This window comes from Alosa sapidissima, chromosome 17 (assembly GCF_018492685.1).
Source record: "Alosa sapidissima isolate fAloSap1 chromosome 17, fAloSap1.pri, whole genome shotgun sequence".
Taxonomy (NCBI): domain Eukaryota; kingdom Metazoa; phylum Chordata; class Actinopteri; order Clupeiformes; family Clupeidae; genus Alosa; species Alosa sapidissima.
The window spans coordinates 26,891,521-26,918,491 of record NC_055973.1 but is presented as its reverse complement, the minus strand read 5'-3'; the positions used below and the strand labels follow the sequence as shown (position 1 = coordinate 26,918,491).

Here is a 26,971-nt window from a genome sequence, read left to right as displayed (position 1 = left end):
GGGGGGGGGGCAAAACTGAATCATTTAAGAGCTTTTGTGTCCTCTGTCCATCTTTATGTTTGTATGTCTCTCTGTAAGGCTCTGTGAGTGTGTGGCTCTGTGTGTGAGTACTGTATGTGTGAGTGTGTGAACCTTCTTGAAAAGAATTGTGAGGTCTGAGGGGGAATGGATGACACTGTGACCTTTTGGACTCTTTGCACTTTCATCTGTTCTTCACACACACAAACATACATACATACACACACACATCCCCACAAGCACAAAGGCCTCTCTCTCTCTTGCACACATACACAGATACACCCACACACACACACTTACAAACTCACTTAGAGCAACCTGAAAGAGTGCCTCTCAAAAGAAACCCATTTTGATGTTGTCGTGGTAACAAGTGAGATTGGAGATGTAGCAGTTTGACCTTTCACCACTCTGCCCAGGAAGCCGCTCTCGTCCACAGCGAGGTCCTGCTGCGGGCACTTCACAGGTCTAGCAGACAGCAGGCAGATGCAATCTGCCCCTTTCACAGTGCCGATACTCTTTATTTAATAAATAAATAAATAAAAATCACAGCAGAATTCTAAATCACCTAGGAGAGCACATAACATACCAGTCTCCCCATTAGAGTTTGAAAGTTACACTTTAACACACTATTGTCTTCTTCTATGGATGCTGGTTAGACCCAACCTGGAGTCAGAGGACTGTGGTGCTTTAGTTTGATTGACTCTCAAAATAGCACCCTCCTCTACTTACAGTCATTAGATTTTAGTTGCAGACATGATCTCCGAGTCTCTCTGCTAATGCCACCGCTTTAATAGGCCCGCTCATAAACCGCCGAACAGGCCATCAGAGACCGCCTGGAACATGCTTCCTGTCATCATCGTTCACAGCTATAATTGCTCTTATATTTAAATTGCTCCCTTCCAACAATTAAGGTTGTGGCGAACAATTGTATCCATTTACAGTATGGAGTAATGATGGGGGTTGTCATTCACCGTAATTGCGGATGCCAAATTAGATGGTTTATTTCTCGCGTTCCTCTTTTCGGTCGCCTTTTGTTCAGTTGGAGTTCCCATTCTTTGGCGAGAACTATAGAGGGGATAGGTGGGAGTGACGGCAGCCGTGCGAACCTCGTGCTCGCCAAGGGAGTCGTGATGGCGGTGGTCCTGGGCGGGGTGAGTCGCGAGGGGACTCCGATGCTTTTGTTTTTCGATGGCCACCAGAGAGCTGTGCGAAACGTCCTCTCATTCACCTTTAGTGCTTTTTTACACTCCGAGTTGATTTCTCCTGCCGTGCCTTTCTCTCTCTCTCCGTCTCTCTCTCTCCGTCTCTCTCTCCATCTCTCTCTCCATCTCTCTCTCCGTCTCTCTCTCCATCTCTCTCCGTCTCTCTCTCCATCTCTCTCTCCATCTCTCTCCGTCTCTCTCTCCATCTCTCTCTCCGTCTCTCTCCATCTCTCTCCGTCTCTCTCCATCTCTCTCTCCATCTCTCTCTCCATCTCTTTCCGTCTCTCTCTCCATCTCTCTCCATCTCTCTCCGTCTCTCTCCATCTCTCTCTCCATCTCTCTCTCCATCTCTATTGTTTTCTCCTCCTGCTCATTTGGCTCTCTCTCTCTCAACCTCTCGCTGCTTTTTTCCCCCCGTTGCTGTACACCATGCAGGGAGGTGGAATATTGCCGGCCTGAGTGCCTGGTTAGAAAAATCTCACACTTCACACACTAGTACACTCGTATACACCAATTACACACACACACACACACACACACACACACACACTGGTCATGAGAATAAGAGTGTGTGACCAAGGCTAGCCCCGGCTCTGCACTCTCACCGATCAGAAGACAATGGAAGCAACCCTGAGCGCTGCAGTGCAGCACATCCACTCCCCCCTGCACACTCTGTGCTCTGGCCTTTGTGTTCCAACAAAATAGCTGGATTCTGAAGCAATGACGAATTTCATTTTGAGTAATAAGTGGATCTGTGTCATGAGCTTTCCCTAACTCCTGCCTTCCACCTAGTCATGATTAAAGTGTTCTCTATCACCATCCTGCTGGCATAAGTCATTTCTTGAACGATGGTGCCGATAGGTCAATATATATATATATGTGTATATATGTGTGTGTGTGTAGAGAGAGAGAGAGATGTATTTATATATATTTGATGAATGGAGTTGTAGTGTTTTTTCTGCTGGTGTGGGCTGTGAAGGAGGCTCTCCGGTGGTGCTCAGAGTCGTCCAGGCGTTTAGAACACGGGGAGGGGAGGGGAGGGGCACACGGAGGGCCCTGGCCATCCAACACACAGCAGCGTTTAAAAGCCTTGCGCTCAGAGAGGGGGAACATGGAGATAAAGCACAGTGAGACTGGTGTGTGTAGTCCAGCTCTCACACACACACACACACACACACACACACACACAGCTCTCACACACACACACACACACACACACACACACACACACACTCACACAGCACTCACACACACACGCACACACACACACACACACACACACACACACACACACACACACACACACACACAGCACTCACACACACACGCACGTAAAATGTTTCAATCAAATGGCAGAAGAGGGCATCCGTAATTGGGCTCGATGCTCTTAATGGACACAAGCGCTACTTTTTAGCGCGGCTGACTTTTTGCACTAAATGCTGCTTCATCTAAAGGTTGAAGAGCGGGCAGAGAAGACTGTGCCGCTTTAGTCAGTAAATATTCACTCCCCTCAGAGTCAGTCTCTCAACTGGTGTGTCAGTCACCTCCATCTGTTGTCAGAGATGAGAAGAGATATTGAAATCGCAGAAATACACACCAACACCATTTAGACAACACCCAGCACATACATACACACACACAGACACACACACACACACACAGAGAAAAGACAAAGTCAGTGTCTACTATTCACAAATACACATAGGGGAATCCTAAAAGAGAACGCCAAGTGAGGTGCAGAGAAGACTCTCCAGTCTAAACTCATCGACGTCTCCTCACACTGCTGTGCAGACAGGTTAGCATGGGCACCCTAGGGTGGGGACGCGTCAGCGCGAGCCGTCTTCTGCACCATGTGACAGGCAGTCAGGGAGACTGACTGAAGCGCTGGTGTCTGCCGCCGTTACGATAGTGCCGGCATAATGGGTTTTCTACTGGCTGTGCGTTCAGGCTGAAGGGCTTAAGGAGAACGCTGGAGAGCAGGAGAGACAGGGAGGATGCCTACTGTCTGCAGCTAACAGCTCGCTGGTCTGCATACTGATGACACACACATGTAAGCACAGGCATACACACACACACACACACACACACACACACACGTACACAAACACATACACACATATACACACACACACACACATACGTACACAAACACACACACTCACACACACACACACACACACACACACACACACACACACACACACACACACACACACACATATACTGCTCAAAAAAGGGGAACCCTTCAATCATATCTTAAGGGAACACTTCAATCATACACTGGATCGGTACTCTGATACTGTTTGGTTCTGAGCACAAGTAAAACCTTTGAGGCAAGTGTGTTTTTATTTTGCAAGAACTGTCAGACATTCTGTGAATGTAGTTTGAGAATGGAGAAAAGGGTGGAAGGTTTCAAAAAATGTGTTTTTACAATTGTGGAAAACTGTAAGTGTTCCCTTCATTTTTTTTTTCAGCAGTGTATATCCTTGCTGAGAGTTTGATCAATATTTGTGTGTACTAATGTCACACTGTATCTCTGGTAAGTTGTAATCAGATGTATGAAAGAATAAACATGCTGAGAGAAGGAAAGAGTCAGAGAGAGAAAGAGGGAGACAAAGGAAACATAGGGAAGAAATATGGATGGAGGGATGAAGGATGAAGTAAGTGAAAGGGGGGAAAAGTATGCTAGTATAGGTGCTCTACTCATTAGTGGCTATTCGGCTGATTTCTCTGAGGTCTTATCTAATTATTTATCTTTGATTTGGCTCTGATGATCCATCTGTGATTACACGCACGTTCTTGGATGCTTATTTGTTGCACCCAGTTTCATCATTGACATTGATGACTTGTTGATTTGACAACTGGTACGTTATCACATGAGACAAGGCTTTTTTTTTTTTTTTTTTTTTTAAGAAATGCCCAAAATGACAGAAAAGTGTTGCAGAGAGGTTGTGATTGGTTTGAAGTGCCAAAAGCCATTATGGTGGTCAGGAATCCTCTTTCTAGATGTTTCTAATTGGACAGAAAGATAAAGAGGCCGTAAATGCCTCTGGGGAAACGAGGGATGAAGGATGTGTTGATTTGACAGGTGGTTAGAGCCAAAGATAAATACATCCCATATTTCACTTCATATTTGTTTTTTATTTTAAGTTCTGAAAACAAGCCATACAAACATGTGCCTCCTCTTTAAGTAAATCTAGTGAGGGTACACTTTGTCTTGGATAATTAGAGACAATCTACAGGTATATATATTTGGGACCAGACCATGCAATGTGTGTGTGGCATGTCATGTGAGATAATCAACCTTTGTGAAATGCTGACCATTGTAGTGTGTGAGAGCGTGTGAGATTATTGATTACTGATCAGTCATCCACAATAACTGGATTCTAATGAAAGGGTGTTAATCTCTCTTTAACTCTCTCTCTCTCTCTCTCTCTTTTCTCAGATGGATCATGATCCTCGTAACCCTGCCTACATCTCTGCCCAAGGTCCACTGCCTTCTACTGTGGCTGATTTTTGGCAGGTAAGCCTCACCTTGAAACAAGTCCTTCATACAGTGCATGCATAAATACAAAAAATACAATATTCTCTGAAGGCTCTTGCATTTATGTCAGTCACTGAACCTGGCTACTGATGGATTACATAGAGTTTCCCTTTACATACTTTACATATGATAAAACTGGACATAGCTTTCATGTGCTATATGTGAAATATGTCTGTTGATGGAGTAATGTTCATCCAAGAACAGAGTAGGCCTACGTTTAAAAGCCTAGTAATTATCTTTATGCAATCAATCATCCCTAGTGCCATTGTTCATTATAATGCGCATACGACAGCAAATGAGACTTTGATCGATCAATATCACTTTCGGTTTTAATCAAATGCTACAGCGATGAAATCATCCATTCCATTTACACAAACACCTGGCTTTGGTTAAATAAATCTCCCATTGTTTTTCACGGACCCCTACACTCATCGATTACAACTCAGGGCACAAGCCTCCAACAGGATGTGACTAATGCCCACTTCCCGATATTGGCCTGTCCGTCCATTCGGTTATTATGGAGCGCACTGTCGGACGTCATAAGCCCCGGCTGAAACTGATACTGTGGAGAGAGGATTGGAGCGCTGCCGTTATCCAGCCTTATCCAGCGCAGGTCTTATGGAAACATATTAGGCTAATTAGGTCCAGTCAGTGCAGGCCGCTCATCTGCTGTGGAGGAGCCATTGCTGCCCACTGCAGAAACAGAGGCGCAGGTTGAAGAGACCACGACACCAGATGGTCCCCTGGTCTGCTATAGAAGCTGGTCTCGTGGGTGGGCAGGCAGTGGAAGAATGGTCGTTTTAAAAAGGTGTGTGTGCATGTCTGTGTGTCTGCACTTGTGTGTGTGTTTGTTCAGGTGTGTGTGTGTGTATAGAGAGAGAGAGAGGGAGACTGGCTTGTGTTCTGACCTTGTAGTCCTTGTGCCCACAAATGTGGCTCATTCGGAGAGCGGCTGCACCAGTGTTGTGTTGTTCGCTAATGGATGAGATTGTGCTGCTGAAATTCAGGTCTCCATGTTAACACTTCAATTATGATTCGATCTCTCCATTGTGTTAGCCCTTTGTTTGAAAAGTGCACTTTGATTGAACTGGTTGGCTGTCTATTTAATGTGTTGATTTTGTCATTTTTTATTCCAATTAATTGCCTGTTTGTGCAAACATCAACAACAAAAAAGTTTATCATCATTGTTTGTTTGTTTTTTTTCATCGCTGCCATTTTGTCAATTAACAAGTAAATATCCATTATCTAAATTGAATTAACTCTTTACCTGCAAATTAGGCACAGTTGAATCCTCCCTGCACACGCATTTCAATAAAATAAAAGTGATAAAAACCTAACTGGTAATGATTAAACTTTTTAATGCAACCTTCTCTACAACTATTCATAATGAGGCATTCTCTTTCTATTTCTTTCTTTTTTTTGTTATCCGGCCTGAGAGTTATGTTAATAGTGCTCATTATTTGAAATGGTGCTCCCCTTCTCCCCCGCATCAGAAAGAGGCCCAAATGGAGGCTGGGCAGGACAGGCTAATGGAGGGAGGTGAAGGAGACCTCTCTTTAGGTTGGGCTTCTGTCTAATCCCCACAGGGGCCTAGAACCCCCCCCCCCCCCCACACACACACACACACACGCACGCACACACACACACTCACTCAGCCACCCGAACCCCAAATCTCTGCCTAATCCACCACTCCTGTCCTCCTTATTTCCTCCCCATTCCCTCAATCCACTCTCCTGTGCTCTTTCTCCCCCCCCTCTCTCTCTTCTTCTCCCCCTCCCACCCTCTCTTTCTCTCTCTCTCTCTCTCTTTCTCTCTCAGCATGTCTGTCTCCCTGTTTGAACAATTCCTTCATTGCACCTGAGTAAGCCTTATCCATCTCCAGCGCACTATTGACATTTTAGCCGGATTATATCGACTATGTTGGGCGTTAAGCAGTTTCTTCTCCTACACAAATTGTTTTTTCTGCATCCAGATACTCCAAATGCTCAGAATATCTAAACATATTCATTTAGTCAAACCCTTATAGCTATATCCGCCAAATTAAATTCTCTCTCTGAAAAGGTATTTAGTTAGAGTTCATTTAGGTGGGTAAGTCTTAAAAGACACAAACATTTCTGTAGGCTTATGAAAGCCTTGTAATGGTATGTGACTCATCGTCTTCTGAACTAGCGGAAGAGACATGAAAGGCCCCACCATTTTTTGCCCAGCGTACACAGAGACAGAAAAGACAGGGCCATGACAGGCTGAGCCAGAAACACAGCCAAGTGCGCTAACCTGTTTGCATGGTTCTCTGCCTTGACATTGGATTCTGAAACACTGAAAGGCAGAATGGGAAAGATATCAGTGTGAAGATTTTTTCCAAAGATTTTCTATGAGGATAAAAGGCCAAAAAGAATGTAACATAAAAAGTCTAAGTAAAAAGATAAATGAGAGGTATTGTTTTCCCACCTTATTAGATTAGATGAAATTATTTTGTTGTGTCATATGTAGATAGGTATATGTTTAAAATAGCGTAGCTTTTTTTTTGGTTGGTTGTGGGGATTGGCACTTTTATTGTGCGGCATGTCATCTTGGCACATCTCTGCTAATGTCTCTGTGGGGATACATCACACGTGCGTGTGTGATTAGTTTACGGTCAGGACCATTGTATTTTTATGGTGCTCATAAAAGTCAGTGTTTTTTCCTCATTTTGCTAATGGCCTCCGTGGGGCCCTAGATCTTCCAAGGACACATTAAAGTGTGATACGGGGAAATGGAGCAGAGCGTGAAGGCTGCTAGCTTTAGCGCTACCAGTTACTCCAGCTCGCCGCTGTCAGCCGTGAGCTATGGGAGCAGGCGAGCAAGCCAGGCGCAGACGCCTCTGATCACACCAGCCTCGCTCTGGCGACAGACAGATGGCACTCACTCACTCACACAGAGGTTTCCACTCAGCCCGTCCCTTTAGCCGCTAAATGTCATGTTCAATTTTGGCGGCAAAATTGCTACAGTGAACGCGCCCCCCCCCCCCCCTCACTGACGTGTAAACACACTGATGATGGTCAATCTTATCAGGAAGTGCGACAGAATGTAATGTCGGACCTGTTTACTCGGGCGCTCGTGACAAACACTTTGATTGACAATGTTAGACAACTCTGCCAGGGCTCTGGGCTTGTGTTATAATTTGCCGCTTCGCCATTAATTGCCTGATTGTTGTAATTAATGAGCTGAAGAGTCTTTCTCACCTTGTCTGCACGGCTGTAATCAGTCCTTGATTGGAAGATTGTGATGGAGCAGTATCTGCTCACCAGGCTGTTGAGGGATAGGCAGTGTAACTGACAAACAAGAATGGATGATTTGGCCACCGTCGGAGAGGCTGCATTTGTAACTGTGGGTCTCACCAGCATTGAGTGCTATTATACTAATGGCTGGAATTAGGAGCGCATTGTGCATGAGTGTTATGCCAGGCGAACGCAGTGAGTTTGCAGACCCTCTCAGACTGCTTCTTGATCAGCAATCATGTAATGAAAAGAGCATTTCGCAACCACTTAGAGAGTATGTCTTCCTTATGGAATGCAATACATCAACGTATTGATCAATACATCCACCAGACACCCCCCCCCCCCCCCCACACACACACACAGACACACACACACTCCCATTTATCTGTGTGCCATGACCACACCATCTCAGCTGGCCAAAATAAGGAATGTTTGTTTCAATGTTCAGGAATTAACCTTTGTTTTACTTTTGTGTGTGTGTGTGTGTGTGTGTGTGTGTGTCTATGTGTGTGTCTAGATGGTGTGGGAGAGTGGCTGTGTGGTGGTCGTCATGCTCACCCCCCTGTCGGAGAACGGCAACAAGCAGTGCCAGCAGTACTGGCCCGATGAGGGCTCCACCCTCTACCACATCTACGAGGTACGTCACAGACAGCACGCATGGGTCAAGGAGGGTGTCAGGCAGAGAGGGGGAGGAGAGTAGGAAGTTATAAATCTGAATATTTCTGAATGATATTATGTATTCAGTGAATGTCTTTGGTCAAAAGTGTCTGCCAAATTCTTTCAACTTAAACTTCTAACATTAATACATACACACACACACACACACACACACACACACTCATTAATACACACACACTATACAAAATGATGTGTTGAGAATGTGATAAGAAGAGAATATCTGAAGAGCAAAGACTTTCAGACGATATTTGAAATAAGCGCCCCGGTGTCAAACACTACAGTGTAATTGTGTCCTTCACATGATGCTGTGATACCAGGACTCCAATACTGCTCTGCCTCTGCAGGTGAACCTGGTGTCAGAGCACATCTGGTGCGAGGACTTCCTGGTGCGCAGCTTCTACCTGAAGAACGTGCAGACCAACGAGACGCGCACTGTCTCGCAGTTCCACTTCCTGTCCTGGATGGACCAGAGTGTCCCTGAGTCGGCCAGGACCCTGCTGGACTTCCGCAGGTGAGGTGGCCATTTCTAGAGCAGATGAGAGCCCTAACCGGAGCGAGCTGGAGTGTGCTGACTCTGACCACTCCCCCCTCCGTGATTGCTGCCCACTGCCCTCTGTCCGTTAAGTCTGCCTCCCCCCTCTGCTCCTCTCCTCCCTCTACTCATGTTGTTGTCTGACTAAGAGCAGGTGTCTCCTCCAGTGCACCGTCCATTTCAGGCCTCAGTCTGCACACACACACACACACACACTATCTTTCTCACACACTCACACACACACACACATACATACACTATCTTTCTCACACACACACACACACACACACACACACACACACACACACACACACACACACACTATCTTTCTCACACAGTCACACACACACACACACGCATACATACACTATCTTTCTCACACACACACACACTCACACACTCTTGGCAGCAAATTAACTGTCCATGTTGCATGGCAATCCTTAATTTAAACAGGCAATTAAATGTGAAATGTCCAGCCGTAAAAGCAGGGCAAGAGAGAGGGGGGAAGCCGATGAAGTGTGTTTGCTCGGGTTGGTGTGTGAGCGAGCTCTGATGGCCTGTAATGCCTCCCCTGGGTCAGACCGCGAGCAGTCCGAAAATCCCTTTAAATGAGAATATATACCTCAGCGGAGAGGGCCAGGCTTCGATCGGCCGCCACCACCTCCACTGTTTGACCAGAGACACACATTTGAAGGAAGTGTGTGGTTGTTTGGACACACGGTTTGTTTTGTCTGTTTTGCACTTTTTTGTGAGCAAAAAAAAAAAAGCTTTCTTTCTCACTGCTGTCTCTGAAATGAAAGAAGAGGAAATTAAACTGAGTCCAAGAGAGAGATTGTAAAACCTCTTCATAATTCTGTTTGCTTTTTCGCTCTCAAAATGTGGTGGATGGGATATTGGATTTTGGTTGACTTGAATAGATGCCCATTCACTTACTGCAGCTATTAAGCAACCAGCTCGAAGATTTCAAGAGGAGATAATCTTGCATCCACCCATACAAAAACACTGTATTGTGTTTACAGACCTATTTCAATAAAGGGAGCAAAGGCAAAAGGCAAAATGAGATTCGAAATGAAGTTTTCTCCATCCAACTCTCACTTGTACTTCACAACAGTTACAGTTTAAGGTTCCTCCAGGATTATATACAAAAGCACTTATTCCTTTTGCTTGTTTCTATGCACTGCTTTCTGGCTTCTCACGTACAGTACTCTCCTGAAAGACTAGGAGACAAACACAACATTTTTGTTTCTGGTTTGATTTTTTTTTTTTTTTTCCTTTTTCTTTTTCTTTCTTTTTTCTTTTTTGGCCAGCTAATTAGCGGTTGCCAGTGTCATTTTTGTGATGTTGCAGCTAGTAATATGAGTCCAGTTGCATAGTCACAAAAGTGATCATTGGAGACTGTGTCTCTTCAGCCAGGCCCTTGCTGTTTCCCTGCCTCCTCTCCTCTCGCTCTCTCCTTGTATCCCTCTCTTTTTTTCATTTGGTTTTCCTGCCCACTCCCCACTTCTCTCGCTCCTTCTCGTGCCTCCCCACTAACTCCTCCGGTCCTACCTGCCCCAAACTCGCATGAAGGTGCGCCCAGCCACTGCTCCTACAAATCCACATGGGTTGTACGATTGAACCAGCCTTCTGCTAAAAACCGCTCTTATTTTTCGGTTGGATGTTGGTTTGCTGTTCAATTTTACATTTAATCTGTTAAAATATTACCCTTACATGTGTTTTATGTGCTAAAAACAGTCGGAATATAAACCAGTCGGTTGTCTGACAATATTGATTTAGACTACTGTGTTGATTATTTATAGATTAAATAAAACATGCCCTTAGAAGTGAGTTATATATTTTGTTGGTTAGCTGCCCAATTGAAAGTATCCATTGTGGTTTTCAGCTTATTAGTACATTTTTTTGGAATTACCAGAAAAGAAATTGGCTTTCATTAAAACAAAACCCATGTAGTCATTATTTTGTAATTGCTTGTGTGTGTGTAAGTGTGTGTGTGTGTGTGTGTCTGTGTGTGTGTGTGTGTGTGTGTGTGTGTGTGTGTGTGAGTGTGTGTGTGTGTGAGTGTGTGAGTGTGTGTGTTTGTTTGCATGTTCTAAAAGTGTGGACCCTCACCATTCCTTTTACAGGCGTGTAACATTGGTAATTGTGCGGGGTTAATGTGCAATGGATTGCACCACCTCTCCACAGCATCCATCACCACCCTAACAGCATGTCACAATATGGAGTTTTAAAAAGACCAAATTCCTTTGAATTGCTTAACGCTCACTCGTTTTGTCTCTGGATGATTTTGATTGACAAGCCACTTTAATTGAGGGGAAAGAACGGTCACAGTTTTCCATCACAGTTGAAAGTGTATGCAAATAGGATGTTGTTTCTGTGTGCATTCAAGCAGAGGAAGATCAGTCTAAATACTTTAAAAGACTGAAAGTCTAATTCCATTCAGCATATTTAAAACTGTGTGGGAGTCAACAAAACTCTTGTATGAGTAGGCCATGAACCTCACAATAAAAAGTAATTTTCTGGGACGATCCAACTTCAGGGAATGTATTCTGGTTACTTTGAAGAAACTCTGATTTCAGTTTTCTTATAATACCTTCAACTCCTAACCCAAGCCCAGATAGAGCTGTATAGCATGGCCAGAGAAGCAGGGGCTGGAGTGAGTTGTCCTATTCTTGTCATTCATTCGTGTCATTTATGGCATCCTTTCCTCTCTCTCTTTTTCTCTCTCACAACAGAAAGGTTAACAAGTGCTACCGGGGTCGCTCGTGTCCAGTCATAATCCACTGCAGGCAAGTATATCTACCTCTTAGCACACACACACACACACACACACACACACACACACAGCGACTGATGCAAAGGGAGAATTTTGAATTGTTTTCCATTGGGCTCTGTGATAGATTTGGAGCACTTGAGAACCCCTTCAGTCACATCTGGCTGTAGCCATTGGCCATGTGCAGTGGCACAATCTCACTCCAGAGCGCTTTTCATTTGGATCTGTTGAATTCCATCAGTTGACTCACAGTGTGTGTGAGACGAGTCATTTGCCATTCTCACAGAAAACAGTGTGTGTGTGTGTGTGTGTGTTGAAACCCTCAGACAATAGGCAGGGAGCTGGGCAGGGCTCTGTGTGGGTGAATTCATCCCCAGAGAGCAGATGGCGTCCGCAGTGTCTGCCTCTCCGCGCAGTCGTGACTGATGCCTGTGATTGATGCCCTTTTCCCTGCGCACTCTCCCGCTCGAAAAAAGAGCCCGTCTTAGCCGAGCGGGCGGCTCTAAATAATGCAGCATGACCTTCTCCGCTCCTGGGGGGTCACGGAGGTCAGAAGAGGGGGGTCACCCCTTCTCATCAAACCCAGTACCTCCATCTTCCCTGACTCTCATCTACAAGGATTTGCATAGCATGCCGCATGCATTTGAATGCACAGCCTGCCCCTGGTGTTGTGTCTGCTTGGAGATGTATAACACTCATTACAAGTCACTGCCTACGTTCAGAACATTCACTTATTCACTACACAGTGCACTATGTAGTGAATTACCACTCTAAAAGTATACACTATGTACTGCACTATGTACTGTAGTGAATTACCACTTTAAAAGTATTCCCTATGTAGTGCCCTATGTAGTGAATTACCACTCTAAAAATATACACTATGTACTGCACTATGTACTGTAGTGAATTACCACTCTAAAAGTATACACTATGTAGTGCCCTATGTGGTGAATTACCATTCTAAAAATGTACAATATGTACTTCACTATGTAGTGAATGAGGGGGTGTTCTGAACACAGGCCCTGTGTTTATAGGCACAGCTGTACTGCAGGTTAGTGTAGCCATCCTGGGCTGCACACACAGGCCAGATTGTGTGCTGTGGAATAGGTAACCGAGGATTAATGAACCATCCGCTTTCTGAGCCCGGTGCAGCCTGGGAGGTTTGATTGCCAGGGACTTTATTAGCGGGATGCTAGCTCTGCGCGCCAGTTAACACGCGTTGCAGCCTGCAATTAAAAAGCAGACACATATGTGCACCTCGTTATGATGTGCACTCGCAGCCAATGGAAGAGAGGGCCGTGTCCAAGTCTGTATGACAGCAGTGTGATATGGAGGCATGGGGTTGGCTTAGAGGCCTGTAAAAGTGCCTTGTTGTCCGCTGGTATTATACTGACTGTAGGCAGCTGTAAATGTTTGCTTGATACACAGAATACACTCACAAGGACATACAGTAGGACAAAAAACAATCTTTTTCATTTGTCCACACATGCATGTACAACTCTCTTTCTGTTCTGTTCAGTTTCTCTTTCTGTCAGTCTCTCAAACACATTTAAATTCTTTCTATCCAAATGTGATAGAAAGGTGTACAACAGCAGCCACAGCACACACACACACACACTCATTGAAATGCTTTCTGAGGAAGAAAGTATTGAAATAAGATTCCCAGTTATTTCTGGGCAGCAGCCGTTCATCCCTAAACAGTTCTTATTTCAGCTGTCTCACTGCCAGTTGACTTTCCTCATTAAAGCACGGATCAATAGCCATTTTATTTAAGGCGCTCACACTCGGATAATTGTATTGTTTTGTATTGGAATAATTACAGTTTGTCATGTCACATCAGTTCTCAAACATATCTCGGTTTTACTTGGCTCGCTCTCATAAACAGTGATATTCACAAAGTAAACAGACTACCAGGAGGATTAGACTCTTTTTTTTGTTGTTATTTACCACAGAACTATTGTTCAAATGCTCGGCAATGATGCAACAGCAAACAAGGACACTGAAATAAGAGGAAAGAAATGAGCAATTTGTTTTTGTTTGAGAGAGGCAATCCCTCTTGTAATGTTGAAGCCAAACAGGTTTCTGCTTTTTTTCTCTTTTCCAGTGGTACTAATGAGACTGTCTCTTTCACACACCCTCTCCCTCCCTCTTTCTCACTCCCTTTCTCTCTCCCTCTTCTCCTTGCTCTCTATCTCTCTCTCATTGTTTGCAGTGATGGCGCTGGGAGAAGCGGAACATACATCCTGATTGACATGGTCCTCAATAAGATGGCTAAAGGTGGGAGTCGATACCCCCCCCCCCCCCCCCCCCCCCCCCCCCCCACACACACACACACACACATCCTTCTTTTTTCTGCGTGTGTGGAGGCGTTGCCGTGGCAACACTAAAGCCTCAATTTTCAGCAGAAGGTCTCGCAATGCATTAGAGGATGACTGAGGGTCCTGCTTGAATACTCAAGAATCTGAGGAGAACAAGAGAGGGTGGAGGATGAAGGGAGGGAGGGAGGGAGGGAGGGATGAAGGGAGGGAGGGAGGGATGGAGGGATGAAGGGAGGGATGGAGGGAGAAAAATGGAAAGGGATTGAGAACTGAAGTAAATTACAAAAATTCCCAACAAAACGAGGAGAAGAAAATTCTCTCAGGAGGTGTTGACGGTTTAGGTTTTAGATTTGTTTTCTTCTTTGTGTTGAAAGTATTTACTCTCTAGTCAGTGAAAAAAATAAAGAATTTCTCCATGTATCTTTCAAAAGGACCACAGTAATTCCAGAGGTCTAGTGAAATGCGGTCAGATCTGGTCTTTGGATCTCACACCATGGTCTAGCCTGACTTAGCAGCGGACAAATTGTGCTCTCCCCTTCCCAAACTCCAACCTCCAGCAGGGTTGCATAAAATTAAACCAGCTCATGTGAAACTGGCCGGGAAGACAATGGGGTGGCCTCCGCGCCCTCTGCTCCCACCCTCTGAAACCTCCTCCTTTGGCCCCTGCCTCCTTCACCTCCTCCCCCCCTCCATCCTCTTCCCTGGGCAGAGCAGGTCATCTGTGCATCTGCCGTGACCCCGGCCATTCCCCGGTGCCTGTTGGAGTCAGTGGGATCTCGGGCCTCCTGACCGTGCCGGCCACCTCCCTCCATAATGAGAGATCAAAGGCCAAAGGCAGGGCAGGGCTCTGCCCACTGGGAGGGCCCTTTCCCAGGCTGTCAGGGGCCTCGGCGCTGGGGCCTCGGCCGGTTCTCCCCTGGTTCTCCTTTTGTCAGGCCTGAGAAGGGGGCCCAGGTTGCTGCTTGCTGTGTGCACTTGTATGATCAAAGCAGCAAAGGCTGATGGGAACGGCTACGCTGCCACTCTCCTTCCTCCTCCTCCTCCTCCTCTTCGTTTTCTTTTTCTGACGTTTTTTTCTTGCCACCCCCCCCCCCCCAAACCCAATTCTCAGAATGAATTGTAAATTACTCAAGAATGCTGTTTTATTCCCTAAGTCTTTTCTTGTGGAAGAGAGGCTTCTCCCTCCTAAACTGAGGAATCCAACACTTCTTAAGACTTGAAAGTGTTGGAGCACTTTTTGAGTTGGGAACCCAGCTGCACTCTGCTTCTTTTCAGGGGGGAAAAAAAGAAAAAAGGGAGGGAAAAAAAGGTCTGTAAGGATTCTAGCTTTCTCTTTCTCTCTCTCCTTCACCCTCTCACTCCATCCCTTCTCTCTGAGGAGAAGGGGGTCTCCTTTCTTTCAGGGAACGAGTGAATCTAAAATGAGCCCTTGTGAGCTTTGCCCACCCCCCCCCCCCCCCAGTAGTTTCTCGTTTATGAGTGAGCCCAACAATAGTCCAGTTGTTAAAGTCATTCAAGCTAAAGGTGAATGGAGGTCCTTTTTCTAATCGGGAGTTTATATCACTTTTGTCTGATTTTGGTCTCTTTGTCACTCGACCATCACAGCGGCTGGGTGAACAACGGAGCTACTGGACAAGCTCGGAAGGGAAAGAAATGAGCATGGCTAACGTTCACTCAACACAACTCCCACACAGACAATAAAAACCCCACATGCGAGTGTCGTTCCCATGAAACCATGAAACCACACTGTCTGCCTCCAGCACTAGGCACCCAGGTCCCCACCACCATCACGTACCTGTAAGAGTGTGGCGTTCCATTTCAAACAGACAACGAGCTTCTTTGCCAGACCTTCTGAAGGGGATGAATGCAATAATTTTCAATCACTGCATGCTTCTTTTAGCCTTGTGATACCCAGAGTGTGTGTGTGTGTGTGTGTGTGTGTGTGTGTGTGAGTGAGAGAGAGAGAGAGAGAGAGTGAAGGGTTGAGAGAGATTGACAGATGCATGCAGGATTACAGGGTTTCTTTGAACTCAGTCCAATTTGCGGTCTGTTGCAGGTGCTAAAGAGATTGATATTGCTGCTACCCTGGAGCACTTGAGAGACCAGAGGCCCAGCATGGTGCAGACAAAGGTAAGGCCCTTCAGTTTGCCTGGGGCTCTGAGCACAAAGGGCAGGAGGGAGGGAGGGAGGGAGGGAAGGTGGAGGAGGTGTGTGCGTCATCTCACCCATAGAGGGATTTGTCTTTAATTCTTAAGAAATGGTGAGGGTAGTGGCGAGACAAGACTGAGAGTTATCAGACAGAGGGAGGAGGTTGTTCTGGGGGCTTCCATTGTTGTTCATATCTCTCAGAGTGGAGGGAGAGTGAGGGGCAAATTGCCGGCGTTGGTTGTTTTATTTGGGTTCTACGAGAGGGAATAGAGAGAGGCCTCTAAACAGACCATTGGATGGCAGAGCAGAGAAGGAGCACATTACCAACCTACATTATCAACCCCACCCACTCACCCACCCACACATACAGCCCAAATACACTGTTAGAAGGCCACATCAACTGGTTTAGCTCATACTGAGGGAAGCACTCCCCAATGCCTGTTATAGTACGCTCATTGTTTTAGTTAGCTGATCTAACCTAAAGGGTATCCCCAAACTGTACACCACCGGAGTGTATTAAACATCACCAAGTTCATTAAACCCAGCGTGGAGCTTCAGGTGTAATCACTTCTCTGCACCACTTTCGGACCCATGCAGGGATAGCCCACTAGCGTTAGCATAATTATTTAGGATATGAAATCAATTTGCTATCTCAACAGTCACATAGTCAATATATTGCCATGCGAAAATGAAAGGCAACATTGATTGTAGTTACCTTGGAGATTCGTTTTAAATCCTCCTACTAGGAGCTTCACTCAGTTGAGAGGCTTTCAAGATGGACAACAAGGATTTGTCGCCATGGCTTCATTAGATTAATGGATCATCTGGCTATCACACATTTATTGGACATAAAAACAATGTGACAAAGCCGATCTGAACCGACTGGGAGACTTGTTAGTCAGCCCCTGCCTTTTCTCTTCTTTGGCTTCCAGTGAGAGTTTGTTTTTGTAGAAGGTCTGTGAAGATGTACATCACCACAGGGTGCTGTTTATTTATTTATAAATTTACGGTGCTTTCCTCACTCTCAAAGTAGCCTATCTAATTCATTTATCCAGACGCGTGACAAATTTCAAATATCTGATTACGGAGCGACGGGGTGCTCTCTGGAGAATTTGTTTTGATGGGTTTAAACAAACCGCGGGTGCGTCTCGCTGCATACCAATGACGAGCACTGAAGCTTTCAGAGTCATTTAAGGCTCTGCGTAAAGAGTGAGCGCGGAAATGTCAATTACAGCACATCCTTGGGCAAAATGAGTCTGCCAGGCTTTCCATGCCATTCATGTTTGTCCAAGCTACCACAGCATCACTCATAGTTTTTATTAAAGCACTGATTTTAACCACATCTCTCTCAATCAAACATCCAGTTGCATACATTTAGTGTTTTTACAAGAGAAATTTCAGTTTTGAACCAACATAAGACTACTACCTGCCATAGCTTTTAAGTCCAAATAGAATAAAAGTAGAGTAATGATTTTATAGCCAGAGAATGCTGCAATTGTAAATAAAAATCCAGGGAGGAATGTTATGTGACAATTTCATAAAATGTTGGATTTTACCTTTGATGTAACATTTAATGTGACTGAATATTTGAAGCAAGTGTTGAAATGATAAGCTAATGTTTTTTGATAAGTTGTTGATAATTACCTAATTTGAACTCTTTCTGATGTTTGCCTCCCTCTAGTGGTAGGAGCCTAATAATGTTGTGTCTCGCCTTGAGAGCAGCCTTATAAAAAAAACATCTGACTTCATTATTTTGGCAAACTCTGTTAACATGCATTTTTGCCTCTTTTTTTATTGTGGGCTGGGGGTTGTTTAGTGGAGGGAAAATGACGACGACACTCTGACCTTTTATAACTGTATTATGAATCAAGAACAATCAAGATAAACTTACTTCTGGAGGGTATTTGTGAGTTTTTTTTCACCCACGTCTGAAGCCTCTGAAACACCCACCACTGTGAGTAGTCTATGGCCAGCAGAGGGGTGGAATTTCAAACATTAGTTTTGGGGTCAGTCTTCAGACAAGCGATCGATACAGGCCAGAGCCCTGCAGGGAAATAAAGTGAGTCACTCTCAGACTCCAGTCTGAGTTAGATGCTTATTTAAAGACTGGCAGATCTAAAGTGTTGCAAAGAGCACAGATGCATACATACACACACACACGCAGGCACTCACACACAGAAGACATGAATGCAATGAAAAATGTTCCTGAATTGCTTCCCAGAGGCACACACATTGAAGTACAAAAAATCAGATGTTCATACACCCACACACCTGCAAACACACACACACACACACACACACACACACACACACACTTGAAGGACTTTCACCTGCTAGAAGCATCTCAGTCCCCCAGAGAATATAGATTAGAGCATGAGGTGCATTTTTGCTTTCTATTGCAAAGCAAGTGACAATTGAAATCATTATTTTCTTCTTTTTCTCTCTGTCTCTTTCTCCTGCTCTTTCTCTTTCAGGAGCAGTTTGAGTTTGCTCTGACAGCAGTGGCTGAAGAGGTGAACGCCATCCTCAAAGCTCTTCCACAGTGAGGGTCGTGAGCAGTCACTCTTCAGACTGGCAGCTGTCCTCTCTCTGCACCTCTGATGCCCCCCCTCTCTCTCTTTCTCTTTCTCTCTCTCTCTAAGGCTCTCACTCCCTCTTTCCCCTGTCTCCTTGCCCGCACTCTTCCTCAAGAGGACTCTAGCCTCCCTTCTTCTGCTCTCTCACTCCTTTTGAAGATGGATGCATCTGCCTCCCTCCCACACACAAACACACACACACACACCTTTTTCCATTGCCTGTGTAAATACAAAGTCCTTACCTCACCTCCTCAGTCTTTCTCCACTTCCTTATCCACCCTCTACCCTTTACATCTCTCTTTGTATAAACAAAATGCATCACCCACTTTCCTTCTCTCTTTTCACAACAGTAGGGCATATCCCTCTTCTTCTCCTCCTCCTCTTCTTCTTCTTCTCCTCCTCCTCTTCTTCTTTTCAACACTTTTTGTAAATGTGTGACTCTGTGAGCATATTCATAAATGTGTTGTATTCTAACGGAAAATGTTTTTAGAACAAAACCTTCCTGTGGTGGTAGCAATGAAAAATATATCTATAAAAGATTTATATCCTCCCTCCCCTATTTTCTTTCTCTCCTGCAACTCGAGTTAAAAATGATACTGTACACTATAACCAACAGAGAAATGATTTAGACGTGTGACTGTCGTAAGGAAATCTGATACTCTTTCTCTTACTCTATGTGTCTTGCTCTCCTCTAATGGAGGTCCTAGACTTGGGGTTGATGCCAGTAGAAATCTCATGACTTAATGCAGCATTGTGTCTATATGACACAACTCATAAAACCCCATATCAGTGTTTACTAATCTCATTTGTTTTCTGTGCAATGGATCAATATAGCAACCACTGCCTCAATGTGAATATCAATGTGACAAATCTGGATATATGAATGGTGACAAGCAATATGAAATAAATTACCTATGGAGATTACCAGACGGTCAAAAGTTTAATTGTGGCATATTGGTTTGTGTCCACACAAATCTTGTGATTGTGTAATTTTCGACTGATAACTACAGTGTATGCCATGAATATGAAATAATGTATTGACATCTGAAATGTTCTCTAAATTGTAAAATATATTTTTGTGTGTAAATGATAGGCCTATCATATTAGTAATAAAGCTCTATTCAAACTGGCTGCATTGGCTGTCTCTCTGACTGGGTAGCTTGGTGTGGTGTGGTATGATAGTGATATACTGTAGATACTATACTGTGTAATATATTGGGCCATGTTTTGTAGGCTGCTACATTTGGTAGAGGTTACATGGAAAGCTCTGGTAAACTCGCTATCGCTCACTAATTCTTCAGACTGCAATTAGTTGTCAACTATTGAATTAATCTGCAAATACATCATTGACATTGATTAATTGGTCATTTTCTGGGGAGGAGATGTTACAATTTTGTGATTCCAGCTATTCTGACATTTTATAGACCAAACAACTAATTGATTAATCAAAAAATAAACAACAGATTAATCGATTATGAAAATAGTCATTATTTGCAGTACTAGTTCTCTCTCTCTCCCTCTCTCTCTGTCCAAGAGTCAAACACATAGTCAGTGAAGGAAGCTCATGAGTTGTATCTGTTGCTTTATTCAGAAGAAGGTCAGTCAGTCCTGGAGCATCTTTTATCCACACAGCTAAAGCCACAGAACATAGAGATCATTGCTCCAGTGACATTGCTGCTGTGCTCTAGAGCAGTGTGCTTCTTAACTGCTCTGGCTTTGGGACCCACAGTTTGCCATGTTCATTAAGTTGCGACCTATATCATGTTTTTAGCGTTCAAACCAACAGACATACGGTAGTAGGACATCCAACGTGCCTGTAGGTCTACTTGCTTGGAACATGCTGATGTTTGGCATTACATTTGTGAAGTCTTCAACTCCTGTTGTCACCTTTCAAAAGTACTCAACAGGTTTGTCTTCCACAGGGGTACTTTGTTTCCATGTGGCATTTTAGTTTTGATGGTTTCATGCTTTCATGTGCCAACAATTCAGTGCACTCCACATACTGAGGTTTTGGTCCCATTTTGTCCTCAATTTAAGTGAATCCATATCCTACTTCAGATATTTTTTCAATACTTGTATTTACCGCTAGACTTATGTCTAACATGACCTGTTACATTAACATTGTCTATGTCCATGGCAGTGACTTATGAACATCAAAATAAAGGTCCAGTATTAGATCTGATAAGGTAGCATTTTAAATGGCTTTCTTTTTTAACCACAAGCTCCACGACCCACCCAGAAAGGTTCCGCGACCCACTTTTGGGTCCCGACCCACCAGTTAAGAAACACTTCTCTAGAGACAGCAGTTCTCTTCTGTTCCTGTACTGTGTGCTTTATACGTATCTCTACCAATGACTGGGTTGCTTTGCCTCACAGTCACGACAGATGAAAAGGCAAAATGATTACAAAATAATTACTTTATAACGGCTTGCTTATCATATGTGGAAAATTAGGGACTCGTTGAAAATGCTAAATGAGGACTGTTGATTTCTAAAGAGAACATTTGTCTTGGCACAGTGAACATTTGGTAAGGATAATATTATTAACATGTGTAAGGCCATGAACTGTCTTTGAAAATAAATGACAAAATAAATTCACCAAAAGTATACATAAACACAATCTGAAAGCTCTCCTTATTATAGCAATACTTAACAGTCAGTATAAACTTGACAGTAATTGTGTATCAATAAAATGCACTTAAGTTCTTTCTAAGCTTACAAAGAGAGAAATAGTTTTGGTACAAGATTATTTCTAAAACATCTTTCCACACAAGCTGAGTCTTTCTCTCCTGCTCTCTCTCAGTCCCTCGTAGGCACAAACCACCAAACGTGGCCATTTCCTCACGGCAAGGGCATTATTGACAGTCCTAATGGGAGACTTAATTGATAATTTGCTCGAGATTTGCAGAAGACAAGCCACACACACAATCCTAAAGCTAACATCGAGCACAAACCTCGTCCTGCTCATTATGCAACCCCCTCTTGCATATAAGGCCCGCATGCTAATGAGCTGATGAATAACTGTATGGAAACCATGATTACGCTTGTTTAATTGGTTATCATCTGAGCGATACAAGTTTATTAGGGATAAAATTATCGATGGTAATTACTTCCTGCGGTACCTAGTGTGCGCTGCGGTGTTCGCTGTCCTGTCACCTCCCATTCCCCAGAATTAATATAACCATGATATCTGCTCAGAATAGCTAACACAATTAATTATTGCTTTTCACTGTGATTGGTCTAACTGGAGCTGAGTTTTAATTAAGGAAGTTCAGGATTACCATTTTGGTTCTTGTTTTCATTATTTCCACCCCATCATTAAAGATGTCCTTGGGAGCCGCCCGTCATCTCGTAGGTGACTTTGCATTACGTATCGGCCCCATCAGAGTCATGGGCAGCCGGTTGACGGGTAAGTCGTGTGTCCAGTCTGAATGTTGGCAACATTGGATTCGGATTGTAAAACCCACATCCCCTCCCCCCAAATATGTTAATTGCAGGAATCTAAATGAGTATCGACAGTGCATGAACAGATCTATTCCCCCCTGTGGGAGAAATTTGAGATGAAATCTACACACTTTATTTTCTGCATTAACCTTTTTCATTAAGACTTAATGGGCATGCCAGATTTATGGCAAGTGATGAAACAGCAGTTGATGACACTCGAGTGAAACAGGCTTTTAAGAGCAGAACCAAAATATCAATAATGTCCCCTAAAGTGTGAATTTGATGAAGTTCTGAAACCGCCAGAAGTATTAGTAGCAATTTGGAAGCATCCCATCCCTGCTAGGAGATATATACGTTGGCATGTCTATGAATAACAGAGGTGGCCACTAAAGCTTCGGTTCCACAGATCAAGTGGCCATTCCACTTTTAGTGTGGACGCGGCCAGCTATGCTACAGTCACTGAAATGATTTCATCTGTGGGAATGAAAGGGGCTAAGAGTGGGAAGAGTCCCCCAGTCCAGTGCGGAGCTTCTCATGCATTTCGGGCTAAAAGTTGAGATTAGAGTCCTCGAGAGGGTGATTCAATCATCAGCCTGGGCACCAAGAAGAAGAAAAAATCCCTCCCATAAAAACCCAATTATTCTCAGATAATATGCCTAAGTCCCTCTGACAATTTCAGCCCCCACTTCTCTGCACTCAGAAAGGACCTTCTCAGCCTAAGAGCTCTTTAATGGCACTTAAAACACCGTCACACAATCTCCCCCCATAAGGATATCGCCTCTCCTAAACTCTGCCCCAAAACCAAAGAGAGTCCATATAGGACACAGAAAAACTGAGAGAGAGAGAGAGAGAGAGAAATGGCCGTCTTCCCTGTGCAAAAACCACTAGAAACATTCTCACAGCCTGAACCCTTACGAGTAAGAATCGATGCTGTCTGACTCTTCCAGATTAAGGCAAGACTTTTTTGGTTCATCAGTAAACGAATCAAGGCTCATGTCCACAGCGAATACCCAGGCCTTCCTGTAACTCTTGACTTCATTAGTAGTCCAGAGATCGGTTGAGTAAGTGTTATGAATTGGTGGGAAATTCCATTAATAATTTAGGCTAGGGGGGCTCCAGGGTATAGAAAGCCCCCCTAAAGATACCATTAAGGAGTCTACAAAAGTAATTGATTTTGTAAATTAAACCAGGGCCCAGTGAATGATGGGGGAGACGGGGCAAAAAAATCCCACCAAATCAGGAAAGGAGTGGAGCTGCCAAGAAAGCCGTCAATGGCCCTGTGATGTATTTAAAAAAGCGCTCTCCTTGCTTCGGTAGCGTATTCAGAAAACAACATTCTAAGAGACAGCATCTCTAACAGGTGACTAATAAAGGTAGCTGCATACATACCTGATGATCAAGATGGCAAGATAAAGGCCAGCACTTGTCCTTGGGAAGGACTGGGAATTTCTGAGTAAGGGGCCCTCAAGGGAGCATAATGCAGGGGTATCTGGGAAGCCTTCCAGGACTCCCAATGAGAGTCTCTCTGTCTCTCTCTCTCTGTCTCTCTCTCTCTGTCTCTCTCTCTCGTCTCTTTATGCAGGCTGCAATGAGAGGGAGAAGCAGATTGCTGATGCACGCTCTCTCATGTCTGTCCAAGGCCTTTGATACCTTTGATGTTCTTTATAGGGAGAAAGAGGGGGAAAATACAAACATGCTTTTAAACGCCGCGCTACAGGGCAATGACTCCCATCCCCAGTCTTTGCCTCCGTGCTTCAGTCTGTCATGCTGACGCTGAATGCATTGAACAAGTTCTTATGGCTACTTTCCATCCCCTTAACCAGCTTTGAGCTCTGGCCAGAGGGGTGCACAGTATTGGCCCATTCCACCCCACTATCCAGCAGTCCCAGTTCAACAGAGAACAAAGCCCAGACACTGCCTTTCAGTCCCTCTGTCTTTCATCTCCCTCTTAATTCTGATCTATCGATGTATCTGTCTTTGTGCCTATTTACCAATTTATGTTTGGTAAGAAAACAGCAAAAGAGTCTTTAAGAAGTCTTCTGCGTAAAACTTTGATTCGGGTGCAGACAAGGCCAGAGTTTCCCCAGTAAGTTTAAAGTAATATGGTTGTTCCATAAAGGTTTTTAGCCACTCATGCAGAAGAAAGCACTCTGCTGTTGTAATGGAAGTGCTGACATCTACCCTAATCTGTCTTGAAAGAAATGATTGAGTTTTTTTAATTACGGTTTGAAAAGCAGCCTTGCATCTCAAGAAGATGGCGGCAAGAGATCTGTGGTGGAAGTGAACAAACCCACAAAGCCTAGGTGAACAAATCCACTCTCTCTAGTGTGGGCATTGACATGCAGATAAAAGACTACTAGAAGCACTTGTAGGGGAGTGTTTTGGTTTGTGTCTATGTACTGTATGTGTGTGTGTGTACGAGATTTAGAATTTTGAATGTGTGTGTGTGAGAAAGAGAGAGAGAGAAGTGTGTGTGTGTGTGTGTGTGTGTGTGTGTGTGTGTGTGTGTGTGCATCTCCTTGGCGGTGTGTGCAGTGGTGACATTTTACACCATTTCATCTGCGCTCCATCATTGCTATGGATGATGGTGGGATTGGAGGGGGGGGGAGGGGGTAAGGGTACAGTAAATGGGGGAAGGGGGGAGCTGAGGTGAGGTGAGGGGGTTTGTCTAGCACGAGGGTAGGGGCCACTTCTGGCATTTGGTTTACCGCTTACATCAGTGTCGTCTGTGGAGGCGACCAGCGTGGCCCCAATATTGCGCGCTGTCACTCATCATGAGCCAGTTTATCAACACACATCTAATCGGCACTCTCCGCGGGGACCTCGGCCATTTGCATAGGAAGATTGCTTTCTTCTTCCCCTCTCTGCCCAGCCGACGGAGGCGTCTCCTTTTGCATAATTATTAATGATAAGGGGCGCGCTAACAAAGGTGTCGCTGGGTATTAGGATCGCACATACATTTTAGCCGCTTATAATAATATGGATTTAGAGAGGCTTAGGGGGCGAATAGGCGGCAGGAAGTGAGAGGGATGAATGGAGTTGGGGGCGTCGGGTGGGTGGCGGGCGGGGGGGTTGGGTCTGCAGGTTGCTCGCTCGGGCCAGGGAGGGCTTAGGTGCGCCAGAGACTGGTGTTATCTGTGTAAAACGAGCCAGGGGGTTGGCTGAGTGTGGCATGTTTGGACTCAGGGGGCAAAGAAAAGCGTCTTTTGAAAATGACTACAAATGTGTCCCATGGTGCAGCAGTGCATCAGAAGTGTATTGAAAAATGTTGTTGTGAACAGTGCAGCTTTTACGTGAGCATGACACATTTTTGTTGGCCCGACGAGCACAAAGAATCTTTAGATATCATACACATGCAGGCACACATACTGTTTTTGAAGGTATACTGATCATGGCTGTATGACTACGGAGTGTTATAAACCCCCTATGTTGTAGTTCATGGAAAGAGTGAATATTCAGTTTGATAACAAATAACATTATGTGTAATACGTCATTTTACATGTGTTGAAGTACATACATAGTATGAGCAAATATGAAGACCTCTTTGTAAATATGTTAATACTTTGTAATTAGTGAAATTGAGTATTTAAGCTACATCCACTGCTAATAGTCTAAAGCCAGCTAGTCAGCCTCTGTACACAATCACTGGCTGTATAATGAGCATAATGAGCTACACTGAGAAGCTGCGGGGTAGTCTGGCATCACCGTAGGATGCCACCTTTCCAGCAGAAGTTTGTGCCAGTCTTGGCCCTGGTAGAGCTGCCCCTGTCAATGTGTAAATGTTATGACTATATTATAAGGTGGAATCACCAAAAAGACTGAAAGGGCTCAGCCAAAATAAACCCAATAAGTGGGCTGTTTGGAAATGTCTGTCCTCGATCACATCACACAATGGGGATTCAGATTTTTGGGAGAAGGAAGGAAGAACATCAGCATGAGTGGCTGATCGAGAGAGAGAGAGAGAGAGAGAGAGAGAGAGAGAGAGAGAGAGAGAGGTGAGGGGGGCTGAACAGGTGCACACAGACAGACAGATCCCCCATGTGCAACACCACTCCTGGGCTCCGGCTGGAGTGGCTGAGGGCTCATCAGTGTCGGCCCCAGCAGCTGGGGAGAGGCGCTCTTCAGACTGAGGGATGACTCACGCCTCACCGTCTGCCAGGTAAGTGGACGGATCTAAGTTTGGCAGATGCCAGGAAAATTCTTACTTCCTGAATACACAGTGCCCAATGTAAAGGTCACCGGAAGAGCTAGAATCATGTGGGGTAGAGGAAGTAGTTACACACATTTGTGGAAATAACTGAGTTTTTGTTAGATTTTAAAGTCGACATCATGGTAAAGAGAAAACCTCAAGACAAGAGCTTTTATCGAGCGTGTGTAACCAAGGTGGATCGACTTATATTCTATAATTAACTCAGTGACGCTCGCTAATGCAACTATTTGTGATGACCAACTGGTCTATCCTATTCAATGACTGCTGAGTCATTT

The 26,971-nt window shown here is 44.5% G+C and overlaps 1 protein-coding gene across 1 annotated transcript in view; it reads left to right on the top strand.

The window, feature by feature from the left end:
• The window catches only part of ptprn2 (protein tyrosine phosphatase receptor type N2), a 199,877-nt gene extending 179,703 nt beyond the window's left edge, over positions 1–20,174 (top strand). Inside the window, exons 18-24 of the mRNA XM_042068215.1 lie at positions 4,666–4,743; positions 8,539–8,658; positions 9,044–9,210; positions 11,964–12,017; positions 14,214–14,278; positions 16,376–16,449; positions 18,942–20,174. Coding sequence (XP_041924149.1) covers positions 4,666–4,743; positions 8,539–8,658; positions 9,044–9,210; positions 11,964–12,017; positions 14,214–14,278; positions 16,376–16,449; positions 18,942–19,013 — 630 coding nt within the window. The 3' untranslated portion in view covers positions 19,014–20,174. The remainder of the gene's footprint in view (positions 1–4,665; positions 4,744–8,538; positions 8,659–9,043; positions 9,211–11,963; positions 12,018–14,213; positions 14,279–16,375; positions 16,450–18,941) is intronic.
• The last annotated feature ends 6,797 nt before the right edge of the window (positions 20,175–26,971 follow it).